Raw genomic sequence first — 16,978 nt, 5'->3', positions numbered from 1 at the left:
GGTCTCAAATCTAAATAAACTGACTCTTGCCATGAACTGTCTGTGCCAGGCTGTCAGAAGAAGCACTGATGTTAACTTGTGCATAAAGTGGCAAACGTTTGCAACCTTTGCTGAATGAACAGTGGGTCAAGCAGATTTACCTACAGCCCTTGTGGCTTGACAGGGATGGAGATCGCGCGCACCAGCATTTACATGTATCTGTGTGTGCACGCAAGTTTGTGCATGTGTGTGTGTGTGTATGTGTGTGTGCACGCGCTCACGCGCTTGCTCGCATGTCTGTGTGTGTGTGTGTGTGATGGATCGCATGTGTGTGTGTGTGTGATGGATCGCATGTGTGTGCATGTGCAGTGCGTGCGTGAGTGCATGCTTTTCACAGTGATATCAATGAGGCCATGTAGGGATCATTATCAGCATTTTGACAACTTCAATTGACAGTTAGGAAACTTTGCTTCGATTCTGGTGCTCTGACAAGTCACTGGATCGCCTCTCAAGGGGTCAACAAACGACACTTTCGAAAGACGAAAGAGCATTCCGTTTTCATTTCTGACAGATCATCCGGTCGGTAAATCATACAGAACTGACGGCCCATCGGCTTTTCTTTTTCTTTTCTTCCAGAAAACGGACGCTCTGTTTTTAATGTAGATCTGAAAACAGATTTCCGTGCCCAGACTGAAGAGTTGCACCCATACAATTTGACACCAATTGCACTTGGCCTCGCCCGCGAGTCGATTTTGTGACTGGCATCGCCTACCTGTGAAGTTATGTTTTTGTTCTTCACTTCTGTTTTCACGATCTCATCTTGCCAGGCCCAGTTCCACTTATTTTTTCACTCCTTTATCGATCTCTGCTGCAAAAAATCTTCTTATCCTTTGTGAGTTTTCTCATTTTTGTCAATGACTGAAGACAATCGACGAAATCATGTTCCTTTGCAAGTCGTGAAGCCCGCGAGCGAAAGTTTTGTGATCCTGACTGAATATGGATAAGCTGAATGATGACAGAGAAGCAACGGAACACTTATTCTCAATTGGTTCGCTTATCCAAACTGGGGCATTTTAGCAAATGCGGTGGGTCTGTCTTGTCGATCGGTCGGACAACATTCACGCAACCTTCGTCGGTCAGACCCCCCCCCCCCCCCCCCGATTTTCTCAACGGATTGATGCGAATTTCAAAAATGGCCTCTGGAGCCAGTTTTCGGTCGGAAATCCGACTATAGTCGGAAAAATCTCATGCCTGAATAATGCTCAAATCCAGTGAATGGTCTTACCACCACCACCACCCTGCACACAACATACACATACAAAGAGTGCAACAGTGCAGTGATAATGCACAACAATCTTCAAAGCTATTGTGTCAAAATAATAGAACATAAGCGTAGAAACAAAAAAACAATCACCTCATTTTCCCCATCAAGTTTCAGGTCATGGGTCTGGTAACCACAGACAGTGGAGGATGGATTGAACTGGAAGGTTAAGCTGCAAGACACATGTCATTTGGTAAAATGTCATTGTTGTCAAACAGCATACATTAATCTATAATACAATCACCTAAACCTCCATGAAAAAACATCAGAATAAATCAGTTAACAACAGGCAAACCTCTAAATATCTTTGCCTTCCTAAACAAGAAAAAGGTGACGGAATGAGTATATGCATCAGAAGTCTTAGTCTCTAGCACATATCAGTCATAGACTTTGAGCAAGCTGTTTGACTGTGCAGTGAGGTCTCAGTGTTTTCAGTCGAAACAATGTCAAGACACATTGCTGACCAAAAATATAGCAATGTAAGTCTGATTTTGGTAATCCCCATTCAAATGATCATATTTATGGCAAACAGCTCGTGTGGTATTGCTAATCAGTATCTTCTGAATAACATGCATATTTTTCTGTATCAGCATGATGCTTACTTTCTTTGTTCCTTTCTCTCTTTCCAGTGTTGTGAGGGTGGAAAACAACACCATCCTTATTGCTGTTTCAAAGTCTGTCACACTCCCAAAAAAAATGCACAATCTCTTCCGCTTTTCCCCGACTTTTTATCTTCCTCCTTCACTTTCACACACTACCTACAGGATTCTGTGAAGCACAATCGCTGTTGTTGTTGTTGTTCTTCTGCGTTCGTGGGCTTCAACTCCCACATTCACTCATATATACACGAGTGGGCTTTTACATGTATGATCGTTTTTAACCTGCCATGTAGGCAGCCGTACTCCGCTTTCAGGGATGTGCTGACATGGATTACAGGATCTTCAACGTGCATATTTGATCTTCTGCTTGCGTATACACACGAAGGGGGTTCAGCCACTGGCAGTTTTGCACATATGTTGACCTGGGAGATCGTAAAAATCTCCACCCTTTACCCACCAGGTGCCGTCACCGTGATTCGAACCCAGGACCCTCAGATTGAAAGTCCAATGCTTTAACCATTCGGCTATTGCGCCCGTCACTGTTGTTCAAAAACCTGTGGTTCTGAAGAGCACAAAAAGAGGCAGGCACATGCAACACACACTCACCCTAGCTCATCCAGCTGTATAGAGGAGCTGGCGTCCTGAGGACTGGGCAGGGCCAGCTGTTCCAGCTGGATGTTCTTCTGATCCTCAGACAGACCTTTGTCTCGCAGGATGCGCTGCTTGCGCATCGACAGCTCTCTCAGCTGACGCAGGAAGACAGCGCGGTGAGGGTCAACCGCCTCAAAGTCGTCTTCAGTCAGAATTCCAGAGTACCACGGCGGGTGTCTCAGCTGATCAACCAGAACAATCACACGTTTCAGTTTGAAAGTGGAACAAGCACCAAAAGCAAGCTTGAATGAACATACATACATGCATTCACACATCTAAATCATGCACATGCACAAATGACCTACTCTGATCAGCCATCTGTTCCATCAAACACATCTGTGGGAAATGAAAAACAATCCTTTTTCATCTTTACACAAGCACACAAAACACTCTAAAGACAAAAGTTGATAATTATACTAACCAGGAAAAAAAAAGGGGGGGGGGTTAACACAACATCCCAAACAATTCCCAACAACAACTCACCTGCTTGGCTCGGTCAGGGTCCAGCTTCATCTCCTTCTCCATCTCCTGAATGCTGGCGATGAGCTCCCCACTGCTGTCCTCGCTGAGCCAGGACTCGGTCAGCGTGTCGGCCCCAATGCTGCGCCCCATCTCCCCTCCAGAGCTGCTGTCCAGGCTGCTGAGGGTCAGCTGGCGGGTCAGCCCCTGACCCACCTCCCCCATGCACAGCAGCTTGAGGAAGGGTCGAGAGAGGGGTAGGTCGATCAGACGGTTGTCCTGCAAGCACTTGGCCAGCAGGGTGCCCAGGAAGCGGAAGTGGGACTCCACCTGCTCAATGTGGTCCCCGTCCTGGGGGTAGGGGGCCGGGAACAGGCCGCTGGCGCGCTGGATGTAGTAGCCTGGGGGCTTGGTGCCTTCGCCAATGTCCACCTGGGGATTGCACCATACAGAGACCACTGTCATGGGTCCGTACTGTCTCAGTTATTGTCAAAGTTCTCAATCCGTTTTCTCTTTATCTTTTTAATGCAGTTAACATCAACTCATACAAAACCTTTTTCCTCTTCCAAACCCAGTCCCACACAACACAGAAAATGACCACCTTGTCAAAAGTGTACTGACCTCTCTCTCCAGCATGTCATGGTGGTCATCATCACACAGCCACAGACCCAGGGACTTCTGTTGCAGTTCAGCAGACACCAAGGCATAGAACTCTAGAGTGGGTCCCAGACCTGTACCTTCCTCTCCCTTGAACTCAATCTGTGGAAAACAAATATATTTCAAATAGTTCTTTTTCATTTTTTGCCCTACAGATCATGTCAGACAGGTCACCTGCAAGACAAAGCATGCATTACAGTGAAGAAGGTGAACAATATGAAACTGAATATCCATGGTCTAACCAGCCTGAACTTCTGTTTCAGCCATACGTGTAGAGAGAGTGATGTGGTGACAGCAGTTGTCAACACAGCACTGACAAGTGTTTGGAACATCAGACACAGGTACTGAAATTGTTTTTGTCAACACAGTTATGACCATATCTGAAGGATCAGTACAAGTAATCACAGACATGAGAAAAATCAGTGCCGTGATTGAACCCAGGTGTTATGAGAAGCAAAACCATGACAACTTTTAGTTCACAGAACCCCACATCAGTATTCTAAAGTCAAGTTTCTAAAAGGCATATGTAACAAAACTTCCTAAAGGATGCTTTTCCAAACCAGTAGTCCCCAAAGCAACAACACAGAATAGAAGAAATTTCCAAACTCACATGTCAAAACTTGAATTTTCTTGCATATTTCAATTGTTTCACAAGGTCTTCCTCAGCACAACAGGTACAGGAAAGTAAACTTTAAAAAAGACTCAACTGCTGCTTATTTCCTGTACCAATTGCGCTGCCAAAGATGGTGTGAAAATCCCTCAAAATATACAAGCAAGTTACAAGTTTAATTCCCATTCAGGAAAACTACTTCTCCCAGTATCCAGAACCAGCGAACCTCTATACCAAGCAGCAGGGCAGCCTCACCTCCAGAACGGCTTTGCGAGGGCCGTGGTGCCTCATGACCTGCATGGCCCAGTCCAGCAGCTCCTTGCTGCGGGGCACCATCACACGCTCGTGCTTCAACCGACCCACGCGGAACTCATGAGTGTCTTCTCGTCGGGGCATGGGGCCTCGGTTACGCTCCATGTTGGCGTCACGCTTGTTCTGCAGCCATACTATGGACCTGGTGCCATGGACACACAACCGCCTTTTTGTGTTAACCACTTCAGTTCTGAATCTCTTGAAAAGTGGTAGAAATAATAATAATCATAATGATATATTTTTTTTAAAGCTGATACTTTGATGGCATTTCAAAATCAAAGTATCACAATTGTATATCATTAAAACAATCCTTACTTTGCTTGTATTTCAAAGCATCACAACAGTATATCACCAACACAATAATTTACTTTGCTGGTATCTCAAATCATCACAACTGTATATCACAAACAGGAAATTTTCTATCTAAAATTACGTTTAAATAACATACTTACCGTGACCCAACTAGTGCAGACTCCGGCAGGGGTCTGACATTCCTGTCCTGTGCAAACTACTATCCGTCTATGCCGAAAAAACGAAAGTAACTACGGCCGATAACCTCCTGGAAGTAGGTAACCTCCCCTTTGTCCTGCTGGCTAGCGCCCTCTTTTGACGGCAATATGCCATCACCAGCGCAGCGAACAGGGAGAACAGAAAGCGGCGAGGACGGGAGGGTCTTAAATTTGGGTCACAGTAAGTATGTTATTTAAACGTAATTTTAGATAGAAAATTTCCTTTTAATTACACATACTTAACTGAGACCCAACTAGTGTAGAATAGCGCGACAAGGTGGAGGGCTCGCCTGTTCTACTGTCTGTGTGCTGCGATGGCCTGTTGTGCAACTACCTCAGAAGCGATGCCTCTTGAGCCATAATCCTGACAGAAGTTATGATGGCTGCCGGAAAAAGAGGGCGCTAGCCAGCGGGACAAAGGGGAGGTTACCTACTTCCAGGTTATCGGCCATAGTTACTTTCGTTTTCTCCGCATAGGTGGATAGTAGTTTGCACAGGACAGGAATGTCAGACCCCTGCCCGAGTCTGCACTAGTTGGGTCATGGTTAAGTATGTGTAATTAAAACAATAATTTACTTTGCTGGTATTTCAGATCATCACAACTGTACATCACTAACACAATAATTTACTTTGTTGGTATTTCAAAGCATCACAACTGTATATCACAAACACAATAATTTACTTTGTTGGTATTTCAAAGCATCACAATTGTACATCACTAACACAATAATTCACTTTGTTGGTATATCAAAGCATCACAATTGTATATTATGAACACAATAATTTACTTTGTTGGTATATCAAAGCATCACAATTGTATATCACAAACACAATAATTTACTTTGTTGGTATTTCAAAGCATCACAATTATATATCATTAAAACAATCATTTACTTTGCTGGTATTCCAAAGCATCACAACTGTATATCGCTAAAACAATCATGAGCAGACCATTTTGCACTAGTGGGCCACGGTTAAGGATGTGTAATTGAAACAATCATGTGCAGGCCACTTTGCTAAGCATCATAATTGTACATTACTTAAACCACCATGAGCAGGCCATTTTGCTGTAATCTCAGAGCATGACAATTATATAGCACTAAAACAATCACAAGCAGGCCACAGAAACCACATTGCTGATCCATGTGTTAACACAAACAATACAAAGAGAAATGAAAACTTCCCAATGAAAGGCTGGCAATGGAATTTGACAGCTTACAATTCACACAGCATTTCTATTGTGATTCTACATCATTAAACAAACAAATAAATAAAACCTTTTTTTTTCTAAAAAAAAAAAAAAAAAAAAAAAAAAAAAAAAAAAAGGAAAGGAAAGATGGAAACAAAACAAAAAAAACAACAACAACAAAAAAGGAAAAAGGACGAACAGACAACAAAAAGTAAACTGAAGTATATGCAGAGCTGATTACCTGGAGGTGCCAAAGGCTGTGCAGCTGAAGAAGAGCTGCCTGATCTCAAAGGGGAAGAGCATGGGGCACCAGCGAGTCAGGTGCTCACACCACTCCGGCAGAGCGTTACTGGACAGCACCAAGGGATCCTGCAGCACCCATCAACCACTTTCAGCTGACATCTTCATCACCTGTCATATCAAACAACTTAAAAACAACACAATTACTCTTTCTGTCACACACAATGGTGCATTCTATTGTGCATGCAAACACTTGCAGCATCCAGTCAGGTATCGGTCATTATACTTGTACCCCTTTTTTCACACCACCATTCATGCTCCATGCTCTTACATAATTCCTGTTTAGTGATACACTGACAACAGTACAGTAAATATTGCTCTTTAAACTGGAAAAGACAAAAGGCAAAAAAAAAAAAGCCTTCCAAACCATCATGGCTTGGTAAATGCTGTCAAGGATGAAAAAAGAACTCATTCTACAGATCACTTTGGGTGTTTTTTTTCAAAAAAAAAAAAAGAAAAAAAAAGATCATCACAGCTTATCATACAAGGCTCTCAGCATTTGTACACAAACCCAGCAAGGGATGCTCTCCACACAGCAGGCTTACACTCTCTCTTTCACTTAAAGAACTCACTGACCTGTATTTGCTGGACAAGTTTGTTGGTGATTTTCTTGCTGACAAATTCATCAGCTGGAATGTTGAGATGAATGTCACGACAATCTGGGAACATAACAAAAAACATCTTGAAACATTCATCCCTACATTTACCACTTATTCTGCATTCTATACTCAGATAAATAACTGTTACAGGCGTCTTTTGGAGTGTGGGGAAAAAAATGATCCACTGCTCCAACTAAGGCCTCAACTACCCAATGAGGAAAATCCATCTTTTTCAGATGATTATAACTGAACATATTGCTTCACATGTCACAGGATTAAGTCTTTTCTTCAAAGGTAACAGGACCACTCTTATCAGCATACATTAAAACTTTCACATTTTCCCCAAATTTGAACCACCACCTCTTTCTGAGCCTAAAGCAGGTCCACACTTTCAAGAACAGCTATAATGAGCCCTACTCAACAAACCAGCTCTGTTCTCTGCATGCCGAGTCCAATGTTTAGAATGTAAAAGTCTGTAAGAAGGCGGAGAAGCTGGCGATTCAATAAAGGAAAAAAGCTGAGTTAAAAACAGTCAACAACCACCTACCATTTCTGTAGGAGGAGGGAGACGACTGCTCCATGATGGCGTACAAAGTCTGCAGCAGCTGCAGCACCCCTTGCACTGTACAGGCACTGAGGTCTGAGGGTCGCAGTGCCTCTCCTTGGCTGGCTGACTGGCTGGGCGGGCTCAACCAATCCTGGCACATTTAGCACAATTATTATTGAGACTTATACAGAGCTTTAAAGTTTACATTTCGTTCAGGACAGCATGAGTCATCTGACCAGTTCACAGCGCTTCAAAGTTTACATTTCGTTCAGGACAGCACGGGTCATTTGACCGGTTCACAGCGCTTTAAAGTTTACATTTCGTTCAGGACAGCATGGGTCATTTGACCGGTTCACAGCACTTTAAAGTTTACATTTTGTTCAGGACAGCACGGGTCATTTGACCGGTTCACAGCGCTTTAAAGTTTACATTTTGTAGGACAGCATGGGTCATTTGACCGGTTCACAGCGCTTTAAAGTTTACATTTCGTTCAGGACAGCATGGGTCATTTGACTGGTTCACAGCGCTTTAAAGTTTACATTTCGTTCAGGACAGCATGGGTCATTTGACTGGTTCACAGCGCTTTAAAGTTTACATTTCGTTCAGGACAGCACGGGTCACTTGACCGGTTCACAGCGCTTTAAAGTTTACATTTTTTAGGACAGCATGGGTCGTTTGACCGGTTCACAGCGCTTTAAAGTTTACATTTCGTTCAGGACAGCATGGGTCATTTGACTGGTTCACAGCGCTTTAAAGTTTACATTTTGTAGGACAGCATGTGTCATTTGACCAGTTCACAGTGTTTTGAAGTTTACATTTCATTCAGGACAGCATGGGGCATTTGACAGGTTTGCCACAAAATCAATGAGTCATTTTCAAAATTAACCAGTCATGAAAAACAACCCCTTGTTCTCACCTGTGGCACCCCAACTGGGCCACCCCACATACCTAAAATTTGTGACTGAATTTGTACTTTGTCCATCACAACCGTTGGTATGTGAAATGGTATGTGTATACTGACATGTGCGTGTGCATGTGCATGTATATATATATTTATATATACACGTACATCAATACATTATTTCATCTGATGGTCTCAGCTGTATAGGATCACTCCATCCTGCCTTGATTTTGTAGTTTCATTTAATGAATAAAAAAACATTTCACCACTAACACATCATCCACAGAGGAGATGTGCAAGCATCATGAAAAGTATCAAGGAAAAATGTACACACAACAACCATACATCAAGTGTAAATATAACAACCATCTGTGTTATTCATTTCGCTGCACTCCACACATGCTAAAAACGCCAGACTATTTTCGCACTTCTTACCTTCCCCTTTCGTTATTCTTTCATGCGTTTCCTTAGGAAATACTACAAGTCAGATTCAGAACACATGTAATTACCATGGCTTTGTCTTCTCTGGACTCCTTACACCCTTCTGTTTTGGTCTCTCTGTACCGGACCCTGAAAGAAGACAACAAGGAAAGATGACAAGTCAGCTTTCACATACACAGGTGCAATGGCACATGGAACAAAAGATTAAGAGTTTAGTCCCCCTGAAATGTTGCTAACTAGCCACCACCATGTGTATCTATCACCCAGTCACCCAGAGATTTATCTTTTTTTTCATATAAATAAAATAAAACACAACAGATATATAATATATATATATATATATATATATATATATATATATATATATATATATGTATATATATTCATATACAAATAAACAAAAAAGCATATATTAGCCACTCCTATAAGTTCCATCTCAATTATCCCAACTCCCAACAAAAAAGAAGTAAAGAAAGTAAGATGATGGCATACACACTGTGTATCCCTCAAACTAAAAAAAACAAACAAAAATTATAACAGATAAAAAATTTTTTTTTAAACCCAGGTCTTACGTGTAGGTGGGCTCCCAGATGCGGCGCATGCGTTCACAGCGACCATTCTGTGCTCCCTGAGCCAACAACTGCTGCACAAACTTGAAGATACAGCTGTGGGCAGTGTCCAGGGTCACCTCATCCTCTGTCATCTGCACATACACCTCGACTATGGTCATGCTCTTCACAGCCAACAACTGCATAGCAAGCAGCAGTCCTACACAACATCTAAAGGAATTTTTTTTTCCTAAAACTACGCTTATCTAACATACTTACCGTGACCCACCAGTGCAGAAATTAAGCCTTGCGGCCTTTCTACATCTTCTCCACTCCCTCTGGTCCACCCCAGACCACTACCACCTCCTACACCTCCTCCAGTGTCATCTCTGGGTTTATTTACCCACACAAAGGTCAGTTGTGCTGTTTCCTTGATCGATTCACGTCCGTGCTCCGCGTTTTCTCGGCCCTGCCAGTGCACAAGTCGCCCTCCTCTGTCTCTTTCCCCATGCCCAAAATTTCAATGACTGGGCGTGCGTTCCCAATGGGGAACCAACATGGACATATGTCCGCTGCACTGCACACTCTATCAGTATGTTTTTCGTCCGTGACAACGTATTCGCGTCACACACGTGGCATGCCCTGACCGCCTAGCGTCCAGTGGCGGCCAAGGTGAGTCAGGGTTCCCTCCCTTGAATGGTTTTTTTTTTTTAGCAATCAATACATCGTAACAGTATCACTGATTTACAGCCATCAACTGTACGGCAACCAACAGCCCTAAACATTTCAAGTTGTGTTGTCGTTTTTAATTAGCCAGTGACATTACAGCAAGCAATACACCTCAACAGTATCAACAGTTTTACAGCCAGCAACTGAACAGCAATCAAAAGAGTTCTAAACTACAAGTTGTGTTGTTTTTTTTCTTTTTTTAACAGCCAGTGACTTGACAGCAAGCAATACACCTCAACAGTACCAATGGTTTTACAGCCAGCAATTAAACAGCAGAGATCTAAACTAAAAATTCTGTTGTTGTTTCTTTTTTAAATAGCTCGACAGCAAGCAATACATCTCAACAGTATCAGCAGTTAACAGTCAGCAAGTGAACAGCAATGAACAAAGTCCTAAACTACTACTTCTTCTTCTTCTTCTTCTGCGTTCACTCGTATGCACACGAGTGGGCTTTTACGTGTATGACCGTTTTTACCCCACCATGTAGGCAGCCATACTCCGTTTTCGGGGGTGTGCATGCTGGGTATGTTCTTGTTTCCATAACCCACCGAACGCTGACATGGATTACAGTATCTTTAATGTGCGTATTTGATCTTCTGCTTGCATATACACACGAAGGGGGTTCAGGCACTAGCAGGTCTGCACATATGTTGACCTGGGAGATCGTAAAAATCTCCACCCTTTACCCACCAGGCGCCGTCACCGTGATTCGAACCCGGGACCCTCAGATTGACAGTCCAATGCTTTAACCACTCTGCTATTGCGCCCGTCCCTAAACTACTTCTAAAGCTGTTGTTTTTTGTTGTTGTTTTTTTGTTTTTTAGCAGCCAATGACTCGACAGCATGCAACACACCTCATCAGTATCAATGGTTAGCCGACAACTGTACATCAATCATAGTCCAAAGAATGTCTAATGTTTTGTTGTTGTTTTTAACTGCCAGCGACTTAATAGCAAGCAATACAAGTTAACAGAATCTTGTTTTATGGCCAGCAACTGTAAAGCAATGAACAGTTCAAAACAATGTGAATGGTTAGTTGTTACTGTTGTTGTTTTTTGTTCTTTTTTTTTTTTTACAGCCAGTGAAGTCAGAAAACAGAAAGCAATACATCTTAACAATATCAATGGTTTTACAGCCAGCAATTGTATTGCAAGCAACAAACCTAAACAATGTCAACGGCTGTACAACCAGTGACACGCCTCTCCCACATCAATGTCTATTACAACCAGAAACACAACTTTCCTGTGTCAATGTCTATTACAACCAGAAACACTACTTTCCTGTGTCAATGTCTTTTACAATCAGAAACACAACTTTCCTGTGTCAATGTCTATTACAACCAGAAACACAACTTTCCTGTGTCAATGTCTATTACAACCAGAAACACTACTTTCCTGTGTCAATGTCTTTTACAATCAGAAACACAACTTTCCTGTGTCTGTCTTTTCGAACCAGAAGCACTACTTTCCTGTGTCAATGTCTTTTACAACCAGAAACACTACTTTCCTGTGTCAATGTCTTTTACAACCAGAAACACTACTTTCCTGTGTCAATGTCTATTACAACCAGAAACACTACTTTCCTGTGTCTGTCTTTTACAACCAGAAACACTACTTTCCTGTGTCAATGTCTTTTACAACCAGAAACACAACTTCCTGTGTCAGTGTCTTTTACAACCAGAAACACTACTTTCCTGTGTCTGCCTTTTACAACCAGAAACACAACTTCCTGTGTCTGTCTTTTACAACCAGAAACACTACTTTCCTGTGTCAATGTCTTTTACAACAAGCAAACACTACTTTCCTGTGTCAATGTCTATTACAACCAGAAACACCACTTTCCTGTGTCTGTCTTTCACAGCCAGAAACACTACTTTCCTGTGCCAATGTCTTTTACAACCAGAAACACTACTTTCCTGTGCCAATGTCTTTTACAACCAGAAACACTACTTTCCCGTGTCTGTCTTTTACAACCAGAAACACTACTTTCCTGTGTCAATGTCTTTTACAACCAGAAACACTACTTTCCTGTGTCTGTCTTTTACAACCAGAAACACTACTTTCCTGTGTCTGTCTTTTACAACCAGAAACACTACTTTCCTGTGTCAATGTCTTTTACAACCAGAAACACTACTTTCCTGTGTCTGTCTTTTACAACCAGAAACACTACTTTCCTGTGTCAATGTCTATTACAACCAGAAACACTACTTTCCTGTGTCAATGTCTATTACAACCAGAAACACTACTTTCCTGTGTCAATGTCTATTACAACCAGAAACACTACTTTCCTGTGTCAATGTCTATTACAACCAGAAACACTACTTTCCTGTGTCTGCCTTTTACAACCAGAAACACAACTTCCTGTGTCAATGTCTTTTACAACCAGAAACACAACTTCCTGTGTCAATGTCTATTACAACCAGAAACACTACTTTCCTGTGTCAATGTCTTTTACAACCAGAAACACTACTTTCCTGTGTCAATGTCTATTACAACCAGAAACACTACTTTCCTGTGTCTGTCTTTTACAACCAGAAACACTACTTTCCTGTGTCAATGTCTTTTACAACCAGAAACACAACTTTCCTGTGTCAATGTCTATTACAACCAGAAACACTACTTTCCTGTGTCTGCCTTTTACAACCAGAAACACAACTTCCTGTGTCAGTGTCTTTCACAGCCAGAAACACTACTTTCCTGTGTCAATGTCTTTTACAACCAGAAACACTACTTTCCTGTGTCAATGTCTTTTACAACCAGAAACACTACTTTCCTGTGTCAATGTCTTTTACAACCAGAAGCACTACTTTCCTGTGTCAATGTCTTTTACAACCAGAAACACTACTTTCCCGTGTCTGTCTTTTACAACCAGAAACACTACTTTCCTGTGTCAATGTCTTTTACAACCAGAAACACTACTTTCCTGTGTCAATGTCTATTACAACCAGAAACACTACTTTCCTGTGTCAATGTCTTTTACAACCAGAAACACTACTTTCTAGTGTCTGTCTTTTACAACCAGAAACACTACTTTCCTCTGTCAATGTCTATTACAACCAGAAACACTACTTCAGAAACACTACTTTCCTGTGTCAATGTCTATTACAACCAGAAGCACTACTTTCCTGTGTCTGTCTTTTACAACCAGAAACACTACTTTCCTGTGTCAATGTCTATTACAACCAGAAACACTACTTTCCTTTGTCAATGTCTTTTACAACCAGAAACACTACTTTCCTGTGTCAATGTCTTTTACAACCAGAAACACTACTTTCCTGTGTCAATGTCTACTAAACCAGAAACACTACTTTCCTGTGTCAATGTCTATTACAACCAGAAAAATTACTTTCCTGTGCCAATGTCTTTTACAAAAAGCAAACACTACTTTCCTGTGCCAATGTCTTTTACAACCAGAAACACTACTTTCCTGTGTCAGTGTCTTTCACAGCCAGAAACACTACTTTCCTGTGCCAATGTCTTTTACAACAAGCAAACACTACTTTCCTGTGTCAATGTCTATTTCAACCAGAAACACCACTTTCCTGTGTCTGTCTTTTACAACCAGAAACACTACTTTCCTGTGTCAATGTCTTTTACAACCAGAAACACTACTTTCCTGTGTCAATGTCTATTACAACCAGAAACACAACTTTCCTGTGTCAGTGTCTTTCACAGCCAGAAACACTACTTTCCTGTGTCTGCCTTTTACAACCAGAAACACTACTTTCCTGTGTCAATGTCTTTCACAGCCAGAAACACTACTTTCCTGTGTCTGCCTTTTACAACCAGAAACACTACTTTCCTGTGTCTGTCTTTCACAGCCAGAAACACTACTTTCCTGTGTCTGTCTTTTACAACCAGAAACACTACTTTCCCGTGTCTGTCTTTTACAACCAGAAACACTACTTTCCTGTGTCAATGTCTATTACAACCAGAAGCACTACTTTCCTGTGTCAATGTCTTTTACAACCAGAAACACTACTTTCCCGTGTCTGTCTTTTACAACCAGAAACACTACTTTCCTGTGTCAATGTCTTTTACAACCAGAAACACTACTTTCCTGTGTCAATGTCTATTACAACCAGAAGCACTACTTTCCTGTGTCAATGTCTTTTACAACCAGAAACACTACTTTCCTGTGTCAATGTCTTTTACAACCAGAAACACTACTTTCCTGTGTCAATGTCTATTTCAACCAGAAGCACTACTTTCCTGTGTCAATGTCTTTTACAACCAGAAACACTACTTTCCTGTGTCAATGTCTTTTACAACCAGAAACACTACTTTCCTGTGTCAATGTCTATTACAACCAGAAACACTACTTTCCTTTGTCAATGTCTTTTACAACCAGAAACACTACTTTCCTGTGTCAATGTCTTTTACAACCAGAAACACTACTTTCCTGTGTCAATGTCTTTCACAACCAGAAACACTACTTTCCTGTGTCAATGTCTACTAAACCAGAAACACTACTTTCCTGTGTCAATGTCTATTACAACCAGAAAAATTACTTTCCTGTGCCAATGTCTTTTACAAAAAGCAAACACTACTTTCCTGTGCCAATGTCTTTTACAACCAGAAACACTACTTTCCTGTGTCAGTGTCTTTCACAGCCAGAAACACTACTTTCCTGTGCCAATGTCTTTTACAACAAGCAAACACTACTTTCCTGTGTCAATGTCTATTTCAACCAGAAACACCACTTTCCTGTGTCTGTCTTTTACAACCAGAAACACTACTTTCCTGTGTCAATGTCTTTTACAACCAGAAACACAACTTTCCTGTGTCAATGTCTATTACAACCAGAAACACAACTTTCCTGTGTCAGTGTCTTTCACAGCCAGAAACACTACTTTCCTGTGTCTGCCTTTTACAACCAGAAACACTACTTTCCTGTGTCTGTCTTTTACAACCAGAAACACTACTTTCCTGTGTCTGTCTTTTACAACCAGAAACACTACTTTCCTGTGTCAGTGTCTTTCATAGCCAGAAACACTACTTTCCCGTGTCTGTCTTTTACAACCAGAAACACTACTTTCCTGTGTCAATGTCTTTTACAACCAGAAACACTACTTTCCTGTGTCAATGTCTTTTACAACCAGAAACACTACTTTCCCGTGTCTGTTTTTTACAACCAGAAACACTACTTTCCTGTGTCAATGTCTTTTACAACCAGAAACACTACTTTCCTGTGTCAATGTCTATTACAACCAGAAGCACTACTTTCCTGTGTCAATGTCTTTTACAACCAGAAACACTACTTTCCTGTGTCAATGTCTTTTACAACCAGAAACACTACTTTCCTGTGTCAATGTCTATTTCAACCAGAAGCACTACTTTCCTGTGTCAATGTCTTTTACAACCAGAAACACTACTTTCCTGTGTCACAATGTCTATTACAACCAGAAACACTACTTTCCTGTGTCAGTGTCTTTCACAGCCAGAAACACTACTTTCCTGTGTCAGTGAGTGTCTTTTACAACCAGAAACACTACTTTCCTGTGTCTGTCTTTTACAACCAGAAACACTACTTTCCTGTGTCAATGTCTACTAAACCAGAAACACTACTTTCCTGTGTCAATGTCTACTAAACCAGAAACACTACTTTCCTGTGTCAATGTCTATTACAACCAGAAACACTACTTTCCTGTGTCAATGTCTATTTCAACCAGAAGCACTACTTTCCTGTGCCAATGTCTTTTACAACTAGAAACACTACTTTCCTGTGCCAATGTCTTTTACAACCAGAAACACTACTTTCCTGTGTCAATGACTTTTAAAACCAGAAACACTACTTTCCTGTGTCAGTGTCTTTCACAGCCAGAAACACTACTTTCCTGTGTCAGTGTCTTTCACAGCCAGCAACTGTACAGCTAGCAAGACGCCTCTCCACTGTCAATTTTTTTTACAACCAGAAATACATCTTTCCAGCGTCAATGGCTTTTACAGCCAATATCAGTATGCCTATACCCAAAGTATGTACCATCAGTTTTGTTAAATCAGTCCAAAATTGCCCCTCCCCCCCACCCCTCCCTTCCGTAGGTCTTCCAGTGGACATTTCAGTTTCATAAAAGTGGATGATAAGAGGCAAAGGATTCGTGAGTTCCTGGCTCACATGATTCCTGATGTACAACAGAACATTAAACCCCAGGGATGGAGAGGGTAGGGAAGAGAAGGCATGGGTGGTTACCAGTATATGCACATAACAATTCAAATCATACTTCTGCTCATCATCAGAAACAAGTGTTTGTCAAACCAAAAACTGTGTGCTGGAAACAGGGATTCAATCTTAAGCAGCCCATATCAATCATAATTTCATTATTTTACAGTCTCAATACTGATATATCAAAGTTTCAATTCCATTTTTTTTGTGCCTTTCCCTTTCACAATTAAAATATTAAAATGTGCGGACAGAAATTATCTTTATTTTTTTCTAAGCTAAATTTGGTGTTGAAAGAAAACGTTTTTTCAGAAAAAATGAATTTGCTAAAGTTTATCATGCACAGAGACACATACATATATATATACACACACAAACCACAGAAACACGGGGTTATTACAGTGTTCAAACATGTGAGCCAAACATACAGAAATTAATGCTCATTGCAAATGAGCTGTAGGAAAAGTA

General features: G+C 41.3%; 1 protein-coding gene across 13 annotated transcripts in view; it reads right to left on the bottom strand.

Annotated features, from left to right (window-relative positions):
- Positions 1–16,978, bottom strand: part of LOC143281293 (E3 ubiquitin-protein ligase HECTD1-like) — a 54,786-nt gene that overhangs the window by 9,649 nt on the left and 28,159 nt on the right. For all 13 annotated transcript variants that reach the window (XM_076586433.1, XM_076586442.1, XM_076586435.1 and 10 more), the window contains 10 exons: positions 9,647–9,777; positions 9,143–9,203; positions 7,733–7,883; positions 7,163–7,245; positions 6,528–6,655; positions 4,532–4,730; positions 3,631–3,768; positions 3,034–3,441; positions 2,506–2,732; positions 1,394–1,472 (listed from right to left, as the gene is read on the bottom strand). In XM_076586433.1, the coding sequence (XP_076442548.1) occupies positions 1,394–1,472; positions 2,506–2,732; positions 3,034–3,441; positions 3,631–3,768; positions 4,532–4,730; positions 6,528–6,655; positions 7,163–7,245; positions 7,733–7,883; positions 9,143–9,203; positions 9,647–9,777 (1,605 nt within the window). The remainder of the gene's footprint in view (positions 1–1,393; positions 1,473–2,505; positions 2,733–3,033; positions 3,442–3,630; positions 3,769–4,531; positions 4,731–6,527; positions 6,656–7,162; positions 7,246–7,732; positions 7,884–9,142; positions 9,204–9,646; positions 9,778–16,978) is intronic.

The sequence above is a fragment of the Babylonia areolata genome, chromosome 4 (assembly GCF_041734735.1).
Source record: "Babylonia areolata isolate BAREFJ2019XMU chromosome 4, ASM4173473v1, whole genome shotgun sequence".
In the NCBI taxonomy this organism is placed as follows: Eukaryota; Metazoa; Mollusca; class Gastropoda; order Neogastropoda; family Buccinidae; genus Babylonia; species Babylonia areolata.
This window is presented reverse-complemented; position numbering and strand designations above follow the sequence as displayed.